Raw genomic sequence first — 26146 nt, forward strand, 5'->3', positions numbered from 1 at the left:
ATCTTGAATACAGTTCATATACTGTAAGGTGTTAGCATCACTAATTCAGAATACATTCAAATGAAATGAGATTGACTAAATGTAACAAAGTCCTCAAGAGCTGGAGCTAGAGCCAGCTCCATAGTGTTCCTCTCACCTGTGGTGGCCCTCCACACATCATGTCCCAGGTGCCGTAGTGTCCCTGAGCTTGCCTGTGGAGTCGCATCGCATCTGTGAAAGCCGGGGTCTGCACCCTGCACTCCTCTGACAGACCTGGAGGGGGCACCAGAGAGCACACATTTTGGATAGGTTGGAGCTTCTGCAGTGGTGGTGGTGTTTGACATGTGTCTGTCCAAAAGGTGATAGAGACATTTGAAAAATCTATTCACTTTCAGGAAGTAGGCACTCACCGTGTGGGTTGGTTTATGTGGTGAAAATACACCAGCACTCAAAATCAGGGGATCCTGAATTGAGGATCTGTTTCTATTAAGGTCTCTGTATTGTGACACCGTCTAAAAGTGAGTATGTTGAGAAGTGTGGCCATGAACTGAATAGCCACAAGCAGGTGTGCCTGCCTCGGTCTGCCATATGGATTGACGGATGAGACAGAGTGCCACAGCATGTATACAAAGAATACACAACACGCAAACACACAAGCCAGTTGATTAGGTACACCCATCTAAAACCAGGGCAGACCCCCCCCCCCACTTGCCTTACATGTGTTGGAAATGTGTGTTGCGCAATTGGTATTAAGGGACCTAACAAGTGCCAGAAAAACATTTCCCACATACCAGTACACCAGCCTGTACCATAGACACCAGGCTGGATGGGCCATGGACTCCTGCTGCTTACACCAAGTCCTGACTGCCACCAGCCTGTATCATAGACACCAGGCAGGTTTGGGCCATGGACTCCTGCTGCTTACACCAAGTCCTGACTGCCATCAGCTTGATGCAACAGGACCCGGGATTCGTCGGACCAGGCAATATTTTTCCCCTCCTCAATTGTCCAGTGTTAGTGATCGCGTGCCCACCGCGCTTCTTCTTGATTTTAGCTGATAGGAGTGGAACCTGGTCATCTTCTGCAATAGCCCATCTGTGACAAGGACAGATGAGTTGTGTGTTCCGAGATGCCGTTCTGCACACCACTTGTTGTACTGCGCCGTTATTTGACTGTTTGTGGCCCGCCTGTTAGCTTGTACGATTCTTGCCTTTCTCCTTCAACCGCTCTCATCAACGAGCTGTTTTCACCCACAGGACTGCCACTGTTTTTTGTTTGTTGCACCATTCTCGGTAAACCCTAGACACAGTGCACAAATGTGACAGGTGGGATCGAACTACTACAACCCTTCACGGAATCAGTAGAGGATGGCTCTCAGCTTAGTAGAAGCCAAGCTACCTACTGGGAAAGGACTGTATAAAGGAGACCCCTGCTAAATATAACCAAGAGGTATAGCCATACATGGGAAAAAATTATGTCTGACATAAGCTCCAAAACCAGCATCACATATCACTTCATGACTCCACAATAGTCAAGCATACAGGAAAGGCTCAACTTGAGTGTGAGTGTCTTTGATGTAGTGTAGTCATGTAGCAACAGTGGGAAAAAGTTACCAATTGTCATACTTGAGTAAAGGGAAAGGTACCTTAATAATAATAAATGACTCAAGTAAAGGTCACCCAGTAAAATACTACTTGAGTAAAAGTCTAAAAGTACTTGGTTTTACATCAACTTAAGTATCAACAGTAAATGGAATTGCAAAAATATACTTACGTATCGAAAGTAAAAATTATTTCAAATTGCTATACAGTGGTTTTGGAAAGTATTCAGACCCCTTGATTTTTTTCTCCACATTGTCAGGTTACAGCCTTATTCTAAAATTGATTAAAATTTTAATCTACACACAATACCCCATAATGGCAAAGCAAAAACAGGTTTTTAGAATTTTTTGCAAATGTATTAAAAATAGAAAACTGAAATATCACATTTACATAAGCATTCAGACCCATCTTTGGCAGCGATTACAGCCTCGAGTCTTCTTGGGTATGACGCTATAAGCTTGGCACACCTGTATTTGGGAAGTTTCTCCCATTCTTCTTTGCAGATCCTCTCAGCTCTGTCAGGTTGGATGAGGAGTGTCGCTGCACAGCTATTTTCAGGTCTCTCCAGAGATGTTCGACAAGGTTCAAATCCAGGCTCTGGCTGGGCCCCTCAATGACATTCAGAGACTTGTCCCGAAGAAACTCCTGCATTGTCTTGGCTGTGTGCTTAGGGTCGTTGTCCTGTTGGAAGGTGAACCTTCACCCCAGTCTGAGGTCCTGAGCACTCTGGAGCAGGTTTTCATCATGGACCTCTCTGTACTTTGCTTAATTTATCTTTGCCTCGATCCTGACTAGTCTCCCAGTCCCAGCCACTGAAAAACATCCCCACAGCAAGATTCTGCCACGACCACGCTTCACCGTAGGGATGGTACCAGGTTTCCTCCAGACGTCACGCTTGGCATTCAGGCCAAAGAGTTTAATCTTGGTTTCAGGTCTGAGAGTCCTTTAGATGCCTTTCGGCAAACTCCAAGTGGGCTGGTGGAGTGCTGCAGAGATGGTTGTCCTTCTGGAAGGTTCTCCCATCTCCACAGAGGAACTCTGGAGCTCTGTCAGAGTGAGGTCTGACTGGTGGAGTGCTGCAGAGATGGTTGGTCACTCTGACAGAGCTCCAGAGTTCCTCTGTGGAGATGGGAGAACCTTCCAGAAGGACAACCATCTCTGCAGCACTCCACCAGTCAGACTTTTTATGGTAGAGTTTCCAGATGGAAGCCACTCCTCAGTAAAAGGCCCATGACAGGTTCTTGGTCACCACCCTGATCAAGGCCCTTCTCCCCGTTTGCTCAGTTTGGCCGGGCGGACAGCTCTAGGAAGAGTCTTGGTGGTTCCAAACGTCTTCCAGTTAAGAATGATGGAGGCCATTGTGTTCTTGGGGACCTTCAATGCTGCATAATTTCTTTGGTACCCTTCCCCAGATCTGTGCCTCGACACAATCTTGTCTTGGAGCTCTACGGACAATTCCTTCGACCTCATGGTTTGGTTTTTGCTCTGACATGCACTGTCAATTGTGGGACCTTATATAGACAGGTGCGTGCCTTTCCAAATTATGTCCTTTCAATTGAATTTACCACAGATGGACTCCAATCAAGTTGTAGAAACATTTCAAGGATGATCAATGGAAACAGGATGCACCTGAGTTCAATTTTGCGTCTCATAGCAAAGGATCTGAATACGTATGAAAATAATTTCTAAAAACCTGTTTTCGCTTTGTCATTATAGGGTAGTGTGTGTAGATTGCTGAGATTTTTTATTTTGGATAAATAAGGGGTCTGAATACTTTCCGAAGGCACTGTATTAAGCAAACCGGACAGCACAATTTTCTTATTTATGTATTTACGGATAGCCAGGGGCACACTACAACATGCAGACATAATTTACAAACAAACAAAGCATGTGTGTTTAGTGAGTCCGCCAGATCAGAGGCAGTAGGGACGACCAGGGATGTTCTCTGTTTAGTGAGTCTGCCAGATCAGAGGCAGTAGGGACGACCAGGGATGTTCTCTGTTTAGTGAGTCCGCCAGATCAGAGGCAGTAGGGACGACCAGGGATGTTCTCTGTTTAGTGAGTCCGCCAGATCAGAGGCAGTAGGGATGACCAGGGATGTTCTCTTGATAAGTGCATGAATTGGACCCTTTCCTGATAGCATTCAAAATGTAACGATTACTTTTGGGTGTCAGGGAAAATGTGTGGAGTAAAAAGTACATAATTTTTTTTAGGAATGTAGTGAAGTAAAAGTAAAATAGCAAAGTACAGACACCCCAAATAACTACTTAAGTCGCACTTTAAAGTATTTTTACACCACTGTGTAGCAAATGTGTGATTTAGATTATTTTACCCTACGCTTACAATAAGTGCCATGGAATCTTTAGTGACCACAGAGAGTCAGGAAACCCGTTTATCATCCTATCCTACACAGGGCAATGTCCCCAATCACTGCCCTGGGGCATTGGGACATTTAATTTTAGATCAGAGGAAAGAGTGCCTCCTACTGGCCCTCCAACGCCACTTCCGGCAGCATCTCCCATCCAGGGACCGACCAGGACCAACCCTGCTTAGCTTCAGAGGCAAGCCAGTAGTGGGATGCAGGGTGGTATGCTGCTCATGTGAGAGTCTCTCGCATGCTTTGGCTGTGGGTTAGACAAAGACAGGAAATAAATGGAGAGAGTTGGGGAGGGGTTGACAGAGACAGGAAGCCCTCTCTCTGCCCCCAGTGCCCGCTGTGCCAACTCTGGGCTGATGGGTGAGGGTGAAACAGGGCTAGATTGTCTAGGCATTGGCTCTCATGAGAACACACTGGACATATAGATCAGCTGGCCAAGGTTGCATCCCAAATGGCACCCTATTCCCTATATAGTGTCCTACCCGTGTCTTATAAAGTGCACTCAAAACTAATGCACTATATAGGGAATAGGGCATCACTTCGGATGCACACCAAGAAAAATGTGTCGCTAGGGATGTAGTTTGAACCCCTTTTAAAACAGGACTGCTATGAATTCCTTTCTTCATAAAAATAAAAATGTATCCTACCATGTTCCTCTTGGGACACGGGGACTAGTGTGAACCTTTACTAAGTTACATATATTGACACCGAGTATACAAAACAATAAGGACACCTGCTCTTTCCATGACAGATGAATCCAGGTGAAAGCCATCATCCCTTATTGATGTCACATGTTAAATCCACTTCAATCAGTGTAGATGAAGGGGAGGACACAGGTTAAAGAAGGATTTTTAAGCCTTGATACTTATTGAGATTGTGCATGTGTGCCATTCAGAGGGTGAATGGGCAAGACAACATATTTATCAATGGTCCACCCCTCAAAGGAAATCCAACAACATGGGCCAGCATCCCTGTGGAACGCTCTCGACACCTTATTATATAGTCCATTCCCCGACAAATTGAGGCTGTTCTGATGGCAAAAAGGGGGAGGGGGAATCCTGGAAAAGGGAATAAATGGTTTGATTCACAATATGACTTGTTGGAAACCATTACTTATACCAAGATCAGGGAGCAGATTGCATCCAGAGTAGCATAAAAAAGTGTGTGTGTGTGTGTCTGTGTAAAAATATGTGGTAGCATTTACCATGGTCTCTTTATTTGAGACATTTGCCTGTCCATCTTTGCACTACTGCAGTTGGCGTGACTCCTGCCACAGCCAGATCCCAGTTCCCTTCACATCTAGCCTGTGCGTGTGTATTGTTAATGACTTGTTTACAGGAGTCTGCGAGACAGTACCATCAACCGGCTCTCCGTTAGCTTAGAGGCAAGATGGGTTCAGAGTTCAAGTGTATACCATGATAGCACCTCATGGTAAGATACTGAAACGTACTATAGCCTTCAGCTCTATTCTCTACAACCAAGCTCTGACAGCATTACAAAACTCCTTCCCATGCTGTCTGTCACAGCCTGGGTGTGTACCAGCCTCACTACGATAAACACACTAGGACAAACAGAACCCATTCTACAGTCAGCCAACACATTATGAAAACGTACAATGAATGGTAAACATGGTAAACATATGCCCCACTCAGTCTGCAAAGGGTTAAAGCAGTGATGTGGAGGTGTGGTGCTCAGACCAGAGAGGTATAATACTACAATGCTAGCTATATCTATTCAGGAGTTTAGAAAGCTAGCCAGCTTCATGTAGCTCCACATTCCAGCTCAGGCTTTATCCATGTTACGAAGGTGGGTTTTGATCCTGCACCTGCCGCTTATTTAAGCCAGGGTTGTAACTGCACGTGGCTAGTGGAACGCCGATCTCTTCATTAAGACAATGCTGATACAGCAATTGATGGCTCCCTGGTGGCTGGTGGCAGCCCAGGGCTAGCTCTGACTGCCAATGAGATGCACCGCCCTGCAGGAAATACAACTGGTATGGTGATAGACCATGGCTTAGACTGACAGACAGGCTGACTAATCATGAGAGATCATCTCGATCACATACCATAAGCCGACCATAAGCATAGGACGATGAAAAGTTCAACCAAGAAAGGAGAAAACGTGCTGGAGAAACAGTATGGAAATAGTCTGATCTTATGGAGAAGAGACAATTAGTTATATCTGCACGGCATTGATATATTACATTGATTGACGTCAGCGTTGCACAAAAGACAAAATCCCTCATGAGTTACTATTCTAAACGTGTGGGTGCATTGGTAATGAAGATGTCATCAAGTGACAACAATACCATCACCTGCCACAGGTAAGGCCACAGGAACGAGTGGGCGTTTTTTTTTGAGTGGTTATCATGGACACCAGGTATAACAGCCAATAACAGCAACATGGCAATTATCCCCCACAGTGACAAGCGCCTGAGTCTTCCCTATATGCTTTAACTCTCTACGAAAGGGAAAATAGAGAAATCAGCCATTTCCTTCCATGCACTCCACTAGCTTTGTGCTAAGGCCTCAGCTTTTAGTGTGGTATTACATTTCTCAAAGAAGGCTTGTATTCAAATAGGACTCAGGCATTTCATACAACAGGACACTGAGCCACAAGCACAAAACCAGCCTGAGTCTGCATTCCAAATGGAACACTATTTTGAAAAAGCTACACACTATTAAGGGTGCCATTTGGGACTCAGCCCAACCCAGTCCTACCCCAGCAAACAATAGATCCTCTGAGCGTGATGCAAAACACTGTTGCTAACACTTTTACTGGACTGTACTTCATGATAACCAATTCCGCTGCGAGTATGCAGCAAGCCACACAATGTGTGTGTGTTGGTGGTTAGACTTATCAGGTTGTTTCAGATTATATCACAAGGCAGTATCTCCACTGACACACGGCTCTAGACCGTCGCCTCTCCCAAGTCCGTATGGGAGTTGCAGCGATGAGACAGGACCGTAACTACCAATTGGATACCATGAAATTGGGGAGAAAATAGACTAAAATATATATATATATATATTTCCAACTGAGCGTTTTTAACAGCCATGATTGACTGTAGTCTGGCCCAGGGGTGTGAAGGTGAACGGAAAGGCACTGGAGCAACGAACCACCCTTGCTGTCTCTGCCTAGCCGGTTCCCCTCTCTCCACTGGGATTCTCTGCCTCTAACCCTATTACAGGGGCTGAGTCACTGGCTTACTGGTGCTCTTCCATGCCGTCCCTTGGAGGGGTGCGTCACTTGAGTGGGTTGAGTCACTGACGTAATCTTCCTGTCCAGCGTGGCGCCCCCCTCGGGTTCGTGCCGTGGGGGAGATCTTCGTGGGCTATACTCGGCCTTGTCTCAGAGTACTAAGTTGGTGGTTTGAAGATATCATTAAAACTTGTTTTTCAGCCACTCCACAAATGTCTTATTAACCAACTATAGTTTTGGCAAGTCGGTTAGGACATCTACTTTGTGCATGACAAGTAATTTTTCCAACAATTGTTTACAGACAGATTATTTCACTTATAATTCACTGTTTGGCTAATTGACATCATTTGAGTCAAATGAAGGTGTACCTGTGGATATATTTCAAGGCCTACCTTCAAACTCAGTGCCTCTTTACTTGACATCATGGGAAAATCAAAATAAATCAGCCAAGACCCCAGAAAAAAAATTGTAGACCTCCACAAGTCTGATTTATCCTTGAGAGCAATTTCCAAATGCCTGAAGGTACCACGTTCATCTGTACAAACAATAGTACGCAGTAATAAACACCATGGGACCACGCAGCTGTCATACCGCTCAGGAAGGAGGCGCGTTCTGTCTCCTAGAGATGAACATACTTTGTGAAAAGTGCACCATCCCAACCGTGAAGCATGGGGGGGCAGCATCATGTTGTGGGTGTGGTTTTCTGCAGGAGGGACTGGTGCACTTCACAAAATAGATGGCATCATGAGGCAGGACAATTATGTGGATATATTGAAGCAACATCTCAAGACATCAGTCAGGAAGTTAAAGCTTGGTCCGGCACAGCCAGAAGAGGACTTGCCACCCCTCAGAGCCTGGATTCTCTCTAGGTTTCTTCTTAGGTTCCTGCCTTTCTAGGGAGTTTTTCCTTCCACCGTGCTTCTGCATTGTTTGCTGTTTGGGCAGCTGGGAGGCCTGGACATGTAGGGGGAGAACTATGACGTTGATTGGCTCCAGGCCTGGACAGGTAAGGGGAGTACCATGGCTCTGATTGGCTCCAGAGGGGCCAACAAGGGTTGAAGATTCTTATTGTTCGTACAAAGAGTCAGAGACAATAGTCAATGTGCAGCTGAAGTGGATGTGTTAAGCTCACCCAATGTGGTCTAGGTGTTAAAAAATATATATCCTATTTATGAGAAGGTTTTAGTAACCAGAGCAGATTACAGGAGCAATTCGGTTTAAGTGCCTTGCTCAAGGGCACAGACAGATGTTTAACCTAGTAGTCGGCTAGGGGATTTGAACCAGCGACCTTTCAGTTTCTGGCCAAACACTCTTAACCGCTAGGCGCCACCATAAAAATAGACAAATAATGAGTCCATGAGAAAAAAATATGTACTTATAGTTCTACTAACTATATACTGCATGGAAATGACTATATAGGATGCTTTAAATCATTCAGCAGAAGACATCTTCAAAGGTTGAAGTCAAAATGGACGCAAACACTGTCAGCACCTTATCATTGTGTGTGTGTGTGTGCCTGCATGTGTGTATGGACGTGTGTATGCATGTGTGCTTTGATCCCAAGTGAACCCGGCTCAGATCCTCCCAGGGCGTGGAGTGTTAGTGGTCGAGACATGCGAGTGTGTTTATTTAAAGTGCATTATGGGAAGGTGCTGACGTGATGTCAGAGGACCATCAGTGGATCAGTGCAGTGATCACCATTTTATTGTTGAGCTGCTTCTGCAACCTGTTGGATCCTAGCAAGTCTGTTCATGTGATTTCATCGGCCCACTTTGTCACTCAATGAATAATCACATGTTTCACCTTCCTGTGAAATCCTCCCTAAGGGGATTTCTCACTTCTCCAAGTTTCTCTGAAAATGTGTGTGTGTGTGTGTGTGTGTGTGTGTGTTTGATGAGGTACAGGAATACACACAAGCACATTTACGATTGACATGGAAAGGGGGGGGGCTCACCTCATCCTATATCAATTTGTAGCCCATTAGGCCTCTGGACAGAAATAAATCACTATATAGTAAATAGCGGGCCATTTGGGATGTTGCCCAAGACAATAACTTCAATAACACATTCCTGCCCTGCTGCATTTCACCGTCACTGATAGACCAGCTCATTGTGATGGTATGCAAACTTTCACAAGACACACACAGGTCTGTGTTGTGAACAATGGCAGTTAGGCAGAAGAGCAGTAATTTGTCAGGGTAGAGCTGAGGGAGAGTCTCTATGTTGTTCTCTATCTGAGATGGGTAATCCTCTGTCATGCAGAACCACCAATGGGCTTGTCTGCATGAGGTGATATTCTTGCTGTAAATGTGTAGTGTAGAATTTTGAATGGAAATCAAGGAAATTTAGGTCCCGACAAGGAGAGTATATGCTGTTTGTGTGTGTTATTATGACAGTGTGTGGTGTGTGTGTTCAGACAGCTCCTCACCATTGTTGCTGTGTCTGACACAGTCCTGAAGCACAGCGTGCCACTTCTTCTGCTCCTTCTCTGTCAGCACACAGAAGTAGTGGTGGCGGGCGTACGGGTGCCACAGGATCAGGGGGAATTGGGTGGCACACTTCACAAACTGACCACTGCCCACCTTGGCCTTTATACCTAAAACACAAGCACACATTCAGGTTTATCGGTGTTCATAGCCTCCTCAACGGGGCACCAAAACAAAGAAAACATATTGAATCAGAAAAGGAATTCCAGAACTTGTCCAATAGGAAACACTCATTGCTAAATTTTTTGCTACAGTATTCCCTAATGAATATGGCCCAGCTAGTCACAGTACTTAAGTACTTGATCTCACATTGGGGAAAGTGCTGGTTATTCCAAAATCCAACAGTGTCTAATGATCAGCTGTTTATTATACACAAATCAGCTAGTCAAGTGTAACCAAATCATATCTCTCACCTGGCAGGCTGGTGTTGATCAGTTCAAGATACTCCTCCATGGAAGTTAGAGCTTTGTATCCAGCACAGTTGATGGTTCCTTTAGGGCGCAAGCTCCTCTCGTGAGCCTATCAGAGAGTATAGATTTCAAGGGGAGGGTGAAAAATGTACAAACAGTTCAGAACCATCGAATCACAGTTAAAGCTGTGACCTAAACGATTCAGACTAGCTGGCATGTAAATCTGTCTGATTATGAAAGTAAAAACAAATCTAGCAACAACAATCTAGCGACCACCCTCACCATTTTGTTTTCATAGAAGCTGATGTTGTAGGTGTCGGCCACGAAGACAAAGCGGTTCCTCCATCTCTTGTTTTCCTCCAGGTACTGGAACAGACCCCCAGAGAAGATGGAGCGGTCCTCCAGAGGGTTCTACCACACCAGACAGTTAGCATTAGAGCTGCTGTCACTTGTATTATTGTACTACATGAGTTTTGGTTTGATTAGAGAACAAATTGATACAATTCGGTTCGATGCATTAACAACTGTTGCATAAACACATTCATTTTCCATTCTAAATTAAACGGAGCTGGGCCTGTCTGAGCTGACTTGTGTGTGTGTGTGTGTGTGTGTGTGTGTGTGTGTGTGTGTGTGTGTGTGTGTGTGTAAATGATGTATGTCTATGGTGTATGTATTATGTAGGCACTTGAGCTGAGCCATAAGGGAGACTAGGCATCTACCACCTCACTACGACTATCAGATCTTTTTTTTTTACCTACACAAAAGTATTTTTCATTCTATAGCTTGTTCTCCATCTTCTTTTTAAATAGTAATCCAACATGTTTTCAGCACTTATTTCCATGACTGATCTAGCCGATTAAACTCAACTCCACGATTTACGATGGAGTTGATTGGCGACTAGTGTGGGCAGACTGGAGCTCCGACAACACAAAATGTTTTCAGAAAAAACTACTGACTTCAGCACCCAATGAATAGTGCGCAATTACACAGGACAATGTCATAGTGTATCGGCATCTAAGCATCGTGATAATATCGTGTCTTGAGGTCCCTGGCAATTCCCAACCCTAGTTAGTTAGTGCCAGCAAAAGCAGTAATGATGGGCTTCGTCCCGAATGGCACCCTATTCCCTATATAGTGCACCACTTTTTTACCAGGTCTGGTCAAACATAATGCACTATAAAGGGTATAGGGTGCAATTTGGGACACAACCGTGGTGTTTGCAGTTGTATAAGCGATGCTGATCTGCATGGTCAGTTAGTTACCAAGTCAATTACAGAGCAATCAATATAATTCAGACACTATTTACAAAGGACTGAAAACCACACACTAATGCTGTTCAGGAAATACATTGGAAACCATTGGTCTAAACATGTCTTGTAACACACAGAGAAGGCATCACGTGTGTGGAACAACAAGGTCCTGACACAGGCAGGCTGTATCTCAAATAGCACCATAGGGCTCTGGTCAAAAGCAGTGCACTATATAGGGAATAGCGTGCCATTTGAGACTCATGCATACAGTAATGTCAGGCCTGATCTCATTTGACACGCTGGTGGAGGTTGAGACTGGATGGCTAAAGTGAGAACACACAGGTGTGGCATATTGTTTACACCACCACCTTCTTTTTAGATTTCCTGTTGTAGATCAAATACTGTAACTCAAACAGCATAATCCCAGCTGAGGAAGAAAGGAAGGGGGGAGCTGGAGAAGAAGAAAGGTTATGTGCTTGGAAGGTGCTAACTGGCAATGCTTGGTTAAAGGTGCCTATGAGTGCCTCTGTTTTAATCTGAAAGAGTTTTGTGCTGTTTCCTTGTGTGAATGTAAGTATGTGCATGTGTGTGTGTATGTGTGCGCGCGCATGTGTCGATGCGTGCGTGTCCCTACGCAGAGCATCACTTGGGTACTGAAGAGAATAGACAAGGAAAGCAGTCACAAGACTCTTAGCACCATCACTGTTTGTTCATGTGTGAAATGGGCTTTAATTCCCTCCAGTGACTCGATGGTGGAGACCAACACAGAACTCAACAGTATTACAGTGTTACAGTGTTACAGCTACAGTACACGTTTCATATCTGTGTCCATAGCAGTGTAAACACTCACGACCTAACAATGAGATAAAATCTTAAGGGAGACTCAGAGAAGGATGGTGAGGTAGATAAAAAAACAGAGGATGAGGAGCGGAGGAGGATGAGTAGGAGAGACAGATGGCGTGGGAATACTGTGATAGAGGAAAATGAAATAACTGAATAAACGAAAGAGGGACAGCTTAATGTGTACATTAATGTATAGAATTTATTATAAAAAGAGAGAATTCACGAGGGTGCAGTGAGATACCCAATGGGTTGGACGATACTTTTACCATCAATCATCTAAAAATATATATACTTAAAAAGAGGAAATCAACCAATCCTCCACCATTAACACAATGGAAAGGTCAAATGCATTATCTAAATGTTGAAAGTGCATGGGTGACAGAGAGAAACAAAATGGTGCAGTTTGAGGCCATGTGGAGGAGGGTAATGTGGGCGTTGGAGATGGGGGTGTGAGCAGGTGTGATGTAGTTGATGTTTGTGTGTGTGTCTATATGCTGTCATTTGTGTATGTTTTGTATTGTTAAAATATATATGTATAAATATAAACTCAGCAAAAAAAGAAACATCCTCTCACTGTCAATTGCATTTATTTTCAGCAAGTTTAACATGTGTAAATATTTAAATGAACAAAACAAGATTCAACAACAGACAAAATGATCAAGTTCCACAGACATGTGACTAACAGAAATGGAATAATGTGTCCCTGAACAAAGGGGGGTCAAAATAAATCAAAAGTAACAGTCAGTATCTGAGGTGGCCACCAGCTGCATTAAGTACTGCAGTGCATCTCCTCCTCATGGACTGCACCAGATTTGCCAGTTCTTGCCGCCCCCCCACCACCCCTGTTCAGGGACACATTATTCCATTTCTGTTAGTCACATGTCTGTAGAACTTATTCAGTTTATGTCTCAGTTGTTGAATATTGTTATGTTCATTTAAATATGTTCATTTATATATTTACACGTTATGTTTTCTGAAAATAAACGCACCTGACAGTGAGAGGACGTTTATTTTTTGCTGAGTTTATATATAAATAAAAAAAGGGACAGATGGAGCAAGAGAAGAACAGAGGAAGACACAAAAACAGCAATAGGGGGTAAAAGAGTGCGACAGAGTCGTTTCCGGGCCGGCCTCTTGCCTTGCGGTGCAGGAGTTGTGACTGGGGCGCTCCTCCCCCCTCGATCTCAAAGCGGACACTGTTGAAGAGGGCCACTGCATACTGCTGCTCGTACACATGGCCAAACTCCCCCGTCACCTGCCTGGTACGAGCTGTGGGCAGAGATAGATGACAGTTAGAGACACATTCACAGAACGCACACAACACAGCTGCAGAGCGACACAGTCTGAATTAATCCATAATCCGACACAGTATAATAATAATAATCCGACACAGTCTGAATAATTCAATAATATGTAACGTAAATGACAACAGGTGCCAAGTTACTCAAACATCAATGTCAAAACAGACATGTCAATGTGGAAAAACAGATAGACAGAGAGACAGAGAGAGAGAGAGAGAGAGAGAGAGAGAGATGCTAGACAGTCACAGAAAAACAGCCACAGACAGAGAGAGTGAGAGTGAACGAGAGAGCAGCAAAGAATGCGGGAGAGAATGTGGGAGAGCGGGAGAGAGAGCACAGCTAGGCCACACAGTCCCAGAAACTTCAGCTGGCAGCAGGGCCAGAGCATGACACATCAGTAATGTGACTCAGATCACAGAGGACGTGGTCTTGAAGAGAGGCTGTGAGACTACCGAAGACGACAGGCTTGTGGAGAGGCTATAATATAGGGTGACTCGTAACGAAAGGTGGACTGGACTCAGACAGGTAAAGCAGAGAGACTGTGGAAGAGAGGGCATTAACCCTCCAGTATTTTTACCACCTTTCTATCAGCCATATATGAAAAGCAAAGCAGTAAAATTAAAATTGCTCTCACATGTCACTATAAGGAATTATACCAAATCATGAGTTATAGTATGTTTAAACAGAGACATCATTAATTGAGAAAGGGCTAAACACACTGAGTGTACAAAACATTAAAAACACTTTCCTAATATTAATAGAGGTGCAACCACCTTTTGCCCTCAGAACAGGGCATGGACTCTACAAGGTGTTGAAAGCACACAGGAAACTGTTGAGCGTGAAAAACCCAGCAGCGTTGCAGTTCTTGACACACTGAAACCGGTGTGCCTGGCACCTACTGCCACACCCTGTTCAAAGGCATTTAAATATTTTGTCTTGCCCATTCACCCTTGTTTCAAGGCTTAAAAATCCTTCTTTAAATCTGTCTCCCTTCCTTCATCTCCAATGATTGAAGTGAATTTAACAAGTTACATCAACAAGGGATCAAATCTGTCACCTGGATTCACCTAGTCAGTCTATGTCATGGAAAGATTACCTAATGTGTTTTACACTCAGTTCATAAAATGTAGTACAATAAATGAATTCTAAATTGGAACAAATAATGAAGACTTCTACAGTCAAGGCACATTAGAGCCTACAATAACATTGTACCTACTGAATTTGTACCACACTACAGACTATATGGAGATACAAGCATCCGGATGTTGAATGGTAAAATACCATGGTCTAACCAGCAATAAATCTTCTTTATTATAAAAACAAGTTATTTTTGGTCAGACATTTCCTAAATATAGCCCTTTTCCTAAAGATCCCTTAGAGTCCACAGGCTTAGCTTGTGGTGGCTCTGTGTTCTCAGCTCAACTCATGACACAGTAATCTGTGAGATGTTTATGGTAGGGGCGCCACAGGAAAGAGAGAACAGTCTTTGAGTAGGAGGGCAGGAAGGAAAGACCTGACAAGATAGGAAAGAGGGGAGAGAAGTCATCTCAAAGTAACACTCAAACACACGTTCACACTTTCAGTGTATTGTAATGCACTGTATAAACAAACATACTTGGTTCAAACCTGGGTTTCAGAACCCAAAAAATAAATACTGAGAAGGATCTAGACATAGATACTAAAAAGGGTGTTCCCCTCAGTTCCACCTGTATAATATATTCCACGCTGGTCTAATTCATCATGACACCACCCTCAGTGTGTATTTGTATAACAGTGGAAACAGGCCAGCAGGGCTTGGATGTTGTTTGAGTCATCATGAGGGTACCAGATATCTCCTGCTACATCTGTGAGCACTTTGATCCATTATTTCCCACACATCCTCTGTACTGTGCCTGTGACCTCTGACTGAGAACAATACACTAGACACCCATGTGTGTTCTCTGAGGACCAGAGCTAGCCCCATTCACAACCAGAGGCTAGAGTTGCTATTTCATTCACATGCTGCACTTTCCACAGGCTGGGTTAGGGTGCCAAAGCCTGCAGACTGGCCACAGGGAGAGTTAGGTCAAATGACACACTTCCCCACTGGAATGAAGGCATGGCTTGAACGACAGTCTGCAGCAAACTAAACTGATGGGAGATTTGATCGCACTTAAGGGCTAAATTAGGAAACTGTGTGTGTGTGTGTGTCTACTTTAGTGCCCCGTCATCCCAAATACAAGGAGCAGGCAGTCCCAGTGCCGGGGATTAGAGACTGACAGCACAACCACCTACTTCTAGCCTGTGTTTGAGAAAGAAAGGCAGAAGGTAGAAAGGCAGACAGAGTGAGTGAGTGTACAGTAGTCAGAGTGCACTGATCATTTCACTTCCTGTTTTCATTGGGTGCAGATGATCTAAAGAGCTGGAAAACTCTAAGAATCAGCAGACATCCTGTAGCTTGAATGGTACACTGTCACACTGGGATGTAGGCTAGGCTTACTGTACCATATTGTATAATATAATGTAGTAACCCTCCTACTGTGTTCCGGTTGAATTGGACCGATTTACAAGTTTGCTCTGAAAAATGTAGTTAATTTAATCTGATTGTCAAAAGGTTCCATGACTTTGTCCACACAGGGCATCTGAACACACAAAATACAATTTGATGATTTCCATTACATTTTGGGCGATTTATCTAACTTTTGTACACCTGTGGCGTTCCCGGTTTTAGTGTATAACATTTAGTTCAGGCACAAGCCCGTTCATCAGATGGACACACTTCCTCTCCCAGACCCCCCCCCACCCCCCCCACCCACACACACCTTCTTGGCTTCCATAGCAACCTCTCCCCAACAGAATCTTTCCCCCACGGGAACCACACCTGTTGGCATTCTCACAAACAATAATATATAGAACTTTTCTCACAGCTTTGGCATATAAAGCTTTTTGAGGCCTTGCACACATTTAATTATGTGGCAGCACAATATCTAAATGATATACTGTATGTGAGGCTCTTGATCATATCTTGATCATGACACTGGTGAGGAGGAGAGAGTCCTTGTTAAACTTTGACAAAGTTGTCTGTGATAAATAGCACAATAAGTTTCATCTGGAGTATTTGTTATAGTAAAAATAATCCATACATTATGCTTTCTTTTTTTTAACACAAAAACGAGTTGTATGAGCTCAGGTCAATGAGGCCTACAGGTCATAAATAGCAAATAGAAGGAACACAGAATGAATTAACATGAAACAAACACAATAGGAGGGTTAAAGGGATGAAGGAGTGACAGACAAGGTTCACTGACACCTGATTAACACAAGTCTAGGAGTAGGAAAGAAAACAGAAATGTGTGTGTGTCAAAGAGGAGTTCAGCTGCTGAGAATGTGCCTTGATAGCACATGTGGAGATGTCGACCAGTACAGCCAACTACTCCAAACAGTATACTCCCAAAGGAAAAGAGCTGACTAACCACTCCTCCCACAGGCACAAACATGTGTGCAGACACACACACACACACACACACACACACACACACACACACACACACACACACACACACACACACACACACACACACACACACACACACACACACACACACTGCTCTCACCTTATGCAGTGGGTTGGGTAGTGACTGTGAAATAGACAAAATGTTTAAGATGAAATAATAGGAATATGACAGGTGGAAAGAAAGCTGCAGAGAGAATGATGGATTTTTAGGCCAAAAGAACTACATTGTGAAAGAGCGAGAGAGAGCCAGAGAGGGAGGACAAAATAGGGCAGTGTGTGAGAACCAAACTGTCTTTCTGCTCAGTAATCCCAAGGCATGTTCCTACCTGTTTCTTCTTCTGTACACACACTCACTTCCCTCTCTTTCTTTCTTAATCTGCAGCTTTAGACATTGTTGGAAGCTATACAGGGACAGAATCCTGAATCTCTCAGCCTCATGGCAAATGATGTAGACTAGCTTGAAATGAGCTAAAAAACAGCAAATTTTTCCTCACACCCATGACAAAAAATATAGTATTGCAGGAAACATTTTCTCTTAGCCTCATGACAAAATGTGTAGAATAGCATTATTTAAAAAAATTAGTTTTCAAAAAAATATTAAACGAGTATACGAAACACCTTCCATAATATTGAGTTGTGCACCCCCTTGTTGCCCTCAGAACAGCCTCAATTCATTGGGGCATGGACTCTACAAGGTGGAGGCTGGATGTCCTTTGGGTGTTGGATCATTCTTGTTTCGTACACTCAGTATATATAGTAGTACCAGCATTCTGCAACTTTCTCCATTTGTAGTGCCAAGTTATTATACCATTTCTACTGATCTGCTTGCCAGTTATGATTTTCATATGCACATTTTCATGGAATAGTTTAATTAATGCATAACTCAAATTTGACAGGAGCGCTCCAAACAAAAGACAATTAATAAATTGACTACTCGTAAACGGAATCAAATAAATAACGTTTCCACTCCTACAATGACAAGACTATATTATTATTACTACATTGAATGCATTAACAGAAATGACCTTGTCCAAACATTGTAGATTAGAAATGGTAAACCATCCCCGCAGCCTACACAATGGATTAGACCACTCAGACAGGCGTTATGGTGTGCCATAACATTTATTTTTGATATATTTGCCACAGCTCGACAAAAAAATAAATATTGGTTGACCAACAGCCTATCGACCAGTTGACTAAATGGGGTCAGCCCTGATAATAACCATCAAATCCATGATATAATAACCATCATATTGAAGTAAACTTGGAGTCATGCGATGACAGGTGTGGTCCTCCCACTACAACTCGGGAAACCATGCAGTTTATTAGGCTACAATAAGTTACGATGAATTTCACAGGGTGGTGGAAGTGCACTGTGATGAGTTTGATGCGCCTTAAATCGAGGGTCTTATTCTGGTGACATGATGATCGATGCTTGGCTGCCATTTGACAAATAAAAATGATCTTGCCCTTATCCATAATAATAATTTGGTCAAACAGAAAAGTACATTATCCTCATGATTCCTGTAATGAAAGTGTCTGCCTGCCCCTGTACCCATTTAGTTGGGGTCTGTTGCTGTGTCAAGCGAACCACTCTCTCTTTCCCCCCAAAAAAATGCTCTGGGAGAAAGAAAGGGTTTTCTGATTGTATAACATTTAAAAATCATATTGTGGAGAAAACACATTCTGTTGCCCCAGTTGAATAAATGAGGTTATCAGCGTTCTATAGCTATACTTTTTATTTCACAGCTCTCAATAGCAACTATTTTTACAACCAAAATATTTTATATGGTTTTGAGATATGAAATGCGCACTGGCAATTGCGATTACCTAGGTAGGACATTAAGTGATATGCAGTTTGCAAACAATTCATTATTTTTGAACTAACTCTTTGTACTGACTCGAGAGTCATGATTCATTTTTTTTCAGAGTGACTAGTCATCTGTTTGACCTGCTGGCCGCAATGAGTCCTACAGCAGGATTAACACACGCTCCTCTGGCTCAGCGGCTCCAGAGACATGCGCCAACCACCAATTATCTGTCATATGTGCGCAGGAAAATAGATAATGAGCAAAGAAGAAAAACCCATCTACCAATAGGTGCCCTTCTTTGCAAGGCATTAGAAAACCTCCCTTGTCTTTGTGGATGAATCTGAATTAGGCTTGCCATAACAAAGGGGTTGAATACTTACTGAGTAAATGTCACACCTTGGTCTTAGTATTTTTGTGTTTTCTTTAATTATTTGTTCAGGCCAGGGTGTGACATGGGTTTATTGTGTTGTCGTATTGGGGTTTTTGTAGGCATTGGGATTGTGGCTGATTAGGGTGTGTCTAGCATAGGCTTGGCTGCCTGAGGCGGTTCTCAATCAGAGTCAGGTGATTCTCGTTGTCTCTGATTGGGAACCATATTTAGGTAGCCTGGGTTTTACTGTGTATTTTGTGGGTGATTGTTCCTGTCTCTGCGTAGTGTTCACCAGATAGGCTGTAATTAGGTTTTCACGTTTCGTTTGTTGTTTTTGTATTTATTTAGTTATTTCATGTATCGCTATTTTTTCATTAAAGAACATGAGTAACCACCACGCTGCATTTTGGTCCGACTCTCCTTCAACAGACGAACGTCGTTACAGTAAAGATATTTCAGCTTTTCATTTTTTATTAATTTGTAAACATTTCGAAAGACAATTACATTACAGGGTATTGTGTGTAGGCCAGTGACAAAAACAAATTGAATCCATTTTAAATTTAGGCTGTCACAATAAAATGTTGACTCAAATGAATGAAAGTCGAAAGATTCCTTCTTTTGAGCCGAACTTCCCAACACTAATGACTACTAACACTGAGTACCATATTTAGAGTTAGCAATCTAGCTAATGTGTTTTGAGTTTCTAATATAAACTAGCCTTTGGTATTAGTGCACATTAAGACGTAGGCAAATTCATTCAATTGGAGAATTTATTTGTATTTTTAATTCTGGAGCCCTATTTAAATGTAAAATAAAACCTAATTGTCACCCCATAATGAATGACAATCACTGGATTAGGTTGCACATAAGGAAGGCCCGGAAAAACGGAACGACTCCAACCACCCGAGCCATAGACTATTCTCTCTGCGTCCACATGGCAAGCAGTACCGGTGCATCGAGGCTGGGACCAACAGGCTCTTGAACAACTTCTATCCCCAAGAAATAAGACTGATAAATAGCTAACAAAATGACCACACGGATTGAGTTAACCTTGTATTTTTATTGACCTTTTACTTAGCATTGTCTATGCACACTCACAGGGCCCTAAACACACACTCCATCCTCTTCTCACTCACACAAAATATGCACATTTATACTAACTCCACACACACACACCCACTCACATACATACATTTATACTAACTCCACACACACACACACCCACTCACATACATACATTTATACTAACCCCGCACACACACACCCACTCACATACATACATTTATACTAACCCCGCACACACACACTCACATACATACATTTATACTAACCCCACACACACACACACCCACTCACATACATTTATACTAACCCCACACACACACACCCACTCACATACATTTATACTAACCCCACACACACCCACTCACATACATTTATACTAACCCCACACACACCCACTCACATACAAGCTGCTGCTGCTACTCCGTTTCTTATATCCGGTTGCCTAGTCACCTTACCCCTACACAGGGGTGCAACTTTCACTGGGGGGGGACATTCTGAAAATGCATTCCCCCCCCCCCCAGTTTTATAATCGGAATGTGATACAAAACGAGACAATGGTGTGCTTTAGGACCATGTGGACGCCTCCAAGCGGTCGGGTAGGCTGTTTGGAGTGTTTATCCGACCGGATAAAAAAATTATAATAATTGTAAAAAAAAAAATGCCCCCCCCCACTTCTAAAACCGAAGTTGCGCACCTGCCCCTACACCTATACCTCCATCACTCCAGTATCCCTGCACATTGTAAATATTGCATTGGAACTGACCCTGTATAGTATGCTTACTTAGTTCTGATTGAGGGGTTGGGTTAAATGCGAAAGACACATTTCAGATGAATGCATTCAGTTGTACAACTGACTAGGTATCCCACTTTCCCTTCATATTTTTCGTGTTTTTTTTCTTGTATTACATAGTTATTGATTATCGCAATGTTGGGTTTCGAGATTTCAAGAAAGGAATTTCACTGTATTTATTTATGCATGTGACATTAACTTGAATCACAACATGAAACAATGTATTTCTTGAATACGATCTCATTTTTTTTATAAAGCACTGAATTACTTTATAAGACATATATATATATATATATATATATATATATTACACAGTATATATTATGTGACGGCGTGGTGTGACCAAATCATGGGCTGGTGCAACTGAAAAACTCAGTGGCACCAGGGAAAAATGTTAGTCTGGAGCCCTGTGAGGGTGAGTCTGGGGGGGAAAGTGGCATACAGTGTTTCCAGCCACAACCACACACACATATCCTGGATTCTGAGGTTGGAACCCCAGACAGTGTGGCTAGCCATGGAAAATACAGGTCTGGAGTAGCCTGATCAGAGCACACTTCACCCAAGCAAACTCATATAATCAATTTAACACGACTGAATTGAGAAATGGTTCAGTGAAACACACCCCAGCAAACATGACCCCATTGGCCTCATGTGGGTTTTCACGCCAGTCCGACATGGGCTAGTCGTTCCAATAAGTGTTCTGTTGTGTGATGACCAATTTCTCTTTCTTGTACACTGTCAATGACGAAGTCTTTAAAGATACTTCATTACCTAAGTGCATGTGACATATGAGAAGCGTAAAGGGAAATTTCACTGCTGCTCTATTTCACTATATATGCCCATTAATATGTTATTAACATGTCATAAAAATCAAGAATTTATTCACTACACGGAAATCGATGGTTTCTGCATTTCACCGGTAGAAAACGGGCCATCTACATTTGCTGGTTGTAAACCAACCACCATATCCAGAATTCATCATTTCTGGATGTAGTACCATCCTGGTGGAGGTGGATCCAGTTGATGTGAATACTCCCTGGAGAAATAAAAATGTCTGTTTGTAGCCAACACTTCCAGACAGCAGATTTTGAAACGGATCGGAAGTCTCAACTCATGGTGTTGCCAGGTCGAATGTTGAAACGTAATGCTATTCCATCGATTTTCCACTTCACGTCAAAGAATAAGGCATCTGATCAGCCAACATCAGCGCAGCAGAAAAGAAGTCGAGCTGACGTTACCTAGCCAACTAGCTAGAGAACTACATTTGTTTATCTAAACCAACATTTCTCCAGCTTTCATAATATGCTGGCTATTAAAAAAAAGAGTTTTTTAAAACATTTTTTCTCTTCTTCATTCCACACTAGGAAGACCTGGCCGCATTGCCAAACTTCTTCCATTTTAGAATGGAGGCCACTGTGTTCTTAGAGACCTTTAATGCGGCAGACATTTTTTGGTACCCTTCCCCAGATCTGTGCCTCGACACAATCCTGTCTCGGAGCTCTATGGACAATTCCATCGACCTCAGTCTGAGGTCCTGAGCACTCTGGAACAGGTTTTCATCATGGATCTCTCTGTACTTTGCTCTGTTCATCTTTCCCCCGATCCGGACTAGTCCTCCAGTCCCTGCTGCTGAAAAACATCCCCATAGTATGATGCTGCCACCACCATGCTTCGCCGTGGGGATGGTGCCAGGTTTCCTCCAGACGTCGCACTTGGCATTCAGGCCAGAGTTCAATTTTGGTTTCATCAAACCAGAGAATCTTGTTTCTCATGGTCTGAGTCTTTTAGGTGCCTTTTTGGCAAACTCCAAGCGGGCTGTAATGTGCCTTTTACTGAGGAGTGGCTTCCGTCTGGCCACTCTACCTACCATAAAAGCCTGATTGCTGGAGTGCTGCAGAGATGGTAGTCATTCTGGAAGGTTCTCCCATCTCCACAGAGGAATTCTGGAGCTCTGTCAGAGTGACAATCGTGTTCTTTGTCATCTCCCTGACCACATCCTTCTCCCTCAATTGCTCAGTTTGGCCGGGTGGCCCGCCCTAGTAAGAGTCTTGGTGGTTCCAAACGTCTTCCATTTAAGAATGATGGAGCCCAATGTGTTCTTGGGGACCTTCAATGCTGCAGGCATTTTTTGGTACCCTTCCCCAGACCTATGCTTCGACACAATCCGGTCTCGGTGCTCTACAGACAATTCATTTGACCTCATGGCTTGGTTTTTACTCTGACATGCACTGTCAACATATGACCTTATACAGACAGGTGTGTGCCTTAAACAAATCATGTCCAATCAATTGAATTTACCACAGGTGGATTCCAATCAAGTTGTAGAAACATCTGAAGGATGAGCAATGGAAGCAGGATGCACCTGAGCTTAATTTCGATTCTCATAGCAAAGATTCTGAATATTTATGTAAATAAGGTATTTGTTTTTTCATTTTTAGTACATTTGAAAACATTTCTAAAAACCTGTTTTTGCTTTGTCATTATGGGGTATTGTGTGTAGAAAGATGGATATTTTTTTTAAATCAATTTTAGAATAAGGCTGTAACGTAACAAAATGTGGGAAAAGTATTTTTTTTTTTTACAAGTGTACAGACAAGTGACTAGATGATTCCTGCTGCATCGAAAACCAATAAAGTGTTGACTTCAACATCTGGATCGTTTCATTGTGGTATTCATTCAATTCATTTGCATAAACTAGCTACAATCTTACTGCGAAACAGATCATTTCAACTAAAATTTGTTGGCAAGTAAACATGTTTCAATAAAACAGTAGATTATTCTGTCAAATAAGTAAACATGGTTTGTTTAAGACAAGTTTATTTGCTCTGGGGACCGAGGTGAGTTTACACAGCAGTATACAGGAACAATTATGGCAACACATGACATATATACAATTGAAGAAAAATATATACTACTAACGCCTATAATAAATACTACAGTTTTACAAAGGGAAGACTTGCATATGGTGGGTTTAGGTGGTGCAGTGAGGTGTTCAGAGTCACTTTGATACAAGGGGAGATTGTTGTTATGGGACCTTTCACATCTCTTTGAGAGTCATCAACTTCTTTGTATCCAAGCGGAATTGTCTGTGAAAGAAAGACAAACTATTAGACATTTGTGGCAATCGCTGTGTACTGTCTGTATTGCTATTGTAGCAGCATGATTTAGATTTAAGCAATAAGGCCTGAAGAGGTGTGGTATATGGCCAACATACCACAGCTAAGGGATTTTCTTATGCATGAGTGCCTGGACACAGCCCTTAGCCATGGTATATTTGTCATGAACCACAAACCCCGAGGTGCCTTATTGCTATTATAAACTGGTTACCAATGTAATTACAGCAGCAAAATACATGTTTTGTCATACCCATGGTATACAGTCCGATACTGGTCTTTCAGCATTCAGAGCTCGAACCACCAAGTTTATAATATGAGACACTTTGAAATCTCACACACACACATTAGCTAGCTAGCTACAACATACAGGTATAGTTACTCCAAGACTAATATGAGTCATAAAGCCAGAGTCATTCCTTTACTCTTCGTCATCAAAATATTTCCCTAATTTTGCTCCTAATGAGGTGCACTGAAGCTAGCTAGGCTAGTTAGCTAGCTATAACTTCAACTCGATACATTTTAGGTATAGGAAACAAAGCTAGCTAGCAAAACTTGGCTTGTAGTGGTACTAGCAAGCCCCGTTATGGCCGAAAATCACAAAATTGTACTGAACAACACGTTAAAAGAGAGCTTATATTGCTAGCTAGCTATCGACTGCAAAACAACTTACTTGTTTGTCATTTGTCCTCCTTATCCAGCCGCTGCTTGCTGGTCTCGCAATTCTTTTTCTTGCTGTCTCAACTCCTCTTCAGTGCATTCCAGCTCAAATAAATAGGGCTGTACCTTCCTATGTAAAAAATATATATTCTTTGTCCAGCTCTTCTTGGAAAGAGGAATAATCAGAAGCAGCTATTGTAATTATTTAGTGCACGGTAAAATAGCTCCCATGAACCTGTAGAAACGAATACCGGCCCCGTTTTGAAAAAAGCCACTACCACATTTGGACAGGGTAAAACTACTGCCCAAACATTATGCTCAAGCTCACTGTCCTTGGGAAAGCAGTTATTATCTTAGCTACATATTGTTAGAACAGATAATGTGATTTAACCAAATATTTTTGTATCCATTACTGGGAGTTACAGGTTAGGTACTGTTTGGTGTAGCACAGAACATTTACGACCAAGCTTAACTTGGCGCCACTATTTTTGTTCTCGATTCAGCCAAACATGCATCTTCTAAAATGTATGTGTCCAATTGCAGATGGTGCATTTGAATTTGGAGAATACTCCATTATTAAAATAAATCCATTTGAAATATTGCTAAGTTAAGGTTGGTCGAAAATGATCTGTCCTATACACCAAACAGTACCTAACCTGTAGCCCTTGACTCTCAGTTCCATTACGTTACACAAATGAGTCATTAGACAAAGGCATCTTCTGTATGGGGGAGTTTGCGGTAGGGTTTGGGAAGCATTAGGACCTTATCTTTCATATCAGCAATAAATAAATTATATATTTTTTCCAAAAATGGTTAAATTGATACACACCTTTGTCAGGTTCCCACAATGCCATATTCCATGTTACATTGCTTGTTTACAGTGGTGTAAAGTCCTTACTAAAAATACTTGAAAGTACTTCTTCAGTAGTTTTTGGGGTATCTATATTTGACAACTTTTACTTCACTACATTCCTGAAGAAAATAATGTAACTTAACTTAACAACTTTTTACTCCATACATTTTCCCTGACACCCAAAAGTAAAATGTAACATCTCTGGTCATCCCGACTGCTTCTGATCTGGCGGACTCACTAAACACGTTTAATTTGTAAATCATGTCTGAGTATTGAAGTGGCTATCCATAAAAATACATTTAAATAGTGCCATCTGGTTTGCTTAATATAAGTAATTTTTTTACTATTTATACTTTTACTTTTAATACTTACATATATTTTAGCAATTACATTTACTTTTTAAAGTATATTTATAACCAAATATTTTGACACAAGTAGTATTTTACTGGGCGACTTTCACTTTTACTTCAGTCATTTTCTTTTAAAGTATTTTTTAAAACTTTGACCCCTTTTTCTCCCCAGCTTTGTGTTAACCAATTGGTAG

The 26146-nt window shown here is 42.4% G+C and overlaps 1 protein-coding gene across 1 annotated transcript in view; it reads right to left on the bottom strand.

Annotated features, from left to right (window-relative positions):
* The window catches only part of LOC112220357 (protein Niban 2-like), a 40275-nt gene that overhangs the window by 12508 nt on the left and 1621 nt on the right, over positions 1 to 26146 (bottom strand). Inside the window, exons 2-6 of the mRNA XM_024382202.2 lie at positions 13285 to 13415; positions 10336 to 10464; positions 10057 to 10162; positions 9586 to 9753; positions 137 to 252 (exon numbers count right to left, since the gene is read on the bottom strand). Of these exons, the coding sequence (XP_024237970.1) occupies positions 137 to 252; positions 9586 to 9753; positions 10057 to 10162; positions 10336 to 10464; positions 13285 to 13415 (650 nt within the window). The remainder of the gene's footprint in view (positions 1 to 136; positions 253 to 9585; positions 9754 to 10056; positions 10163 to 10335; positions 10465 to 13284; positions 13416 to 26146) is intronic.

The sequence above is a fragment of the Oncorhynchus tshawytscha genome, linkage group LG20 (assembly GCF_018296145.1).
Source record: "Oncorhynchus tshawytscha isolate Ot180627B linkage group LG20, Otsh_v2.0, whole genome shotgun sequence".
Taxonomy (NCBI): domain Eukaryota; kingdom Metazoa; phylum Chordata; class Actinopteri; order Salmoniformes; family Salmonidae; genus Oncorhynchus; species Oncorhynchus tshawytscha.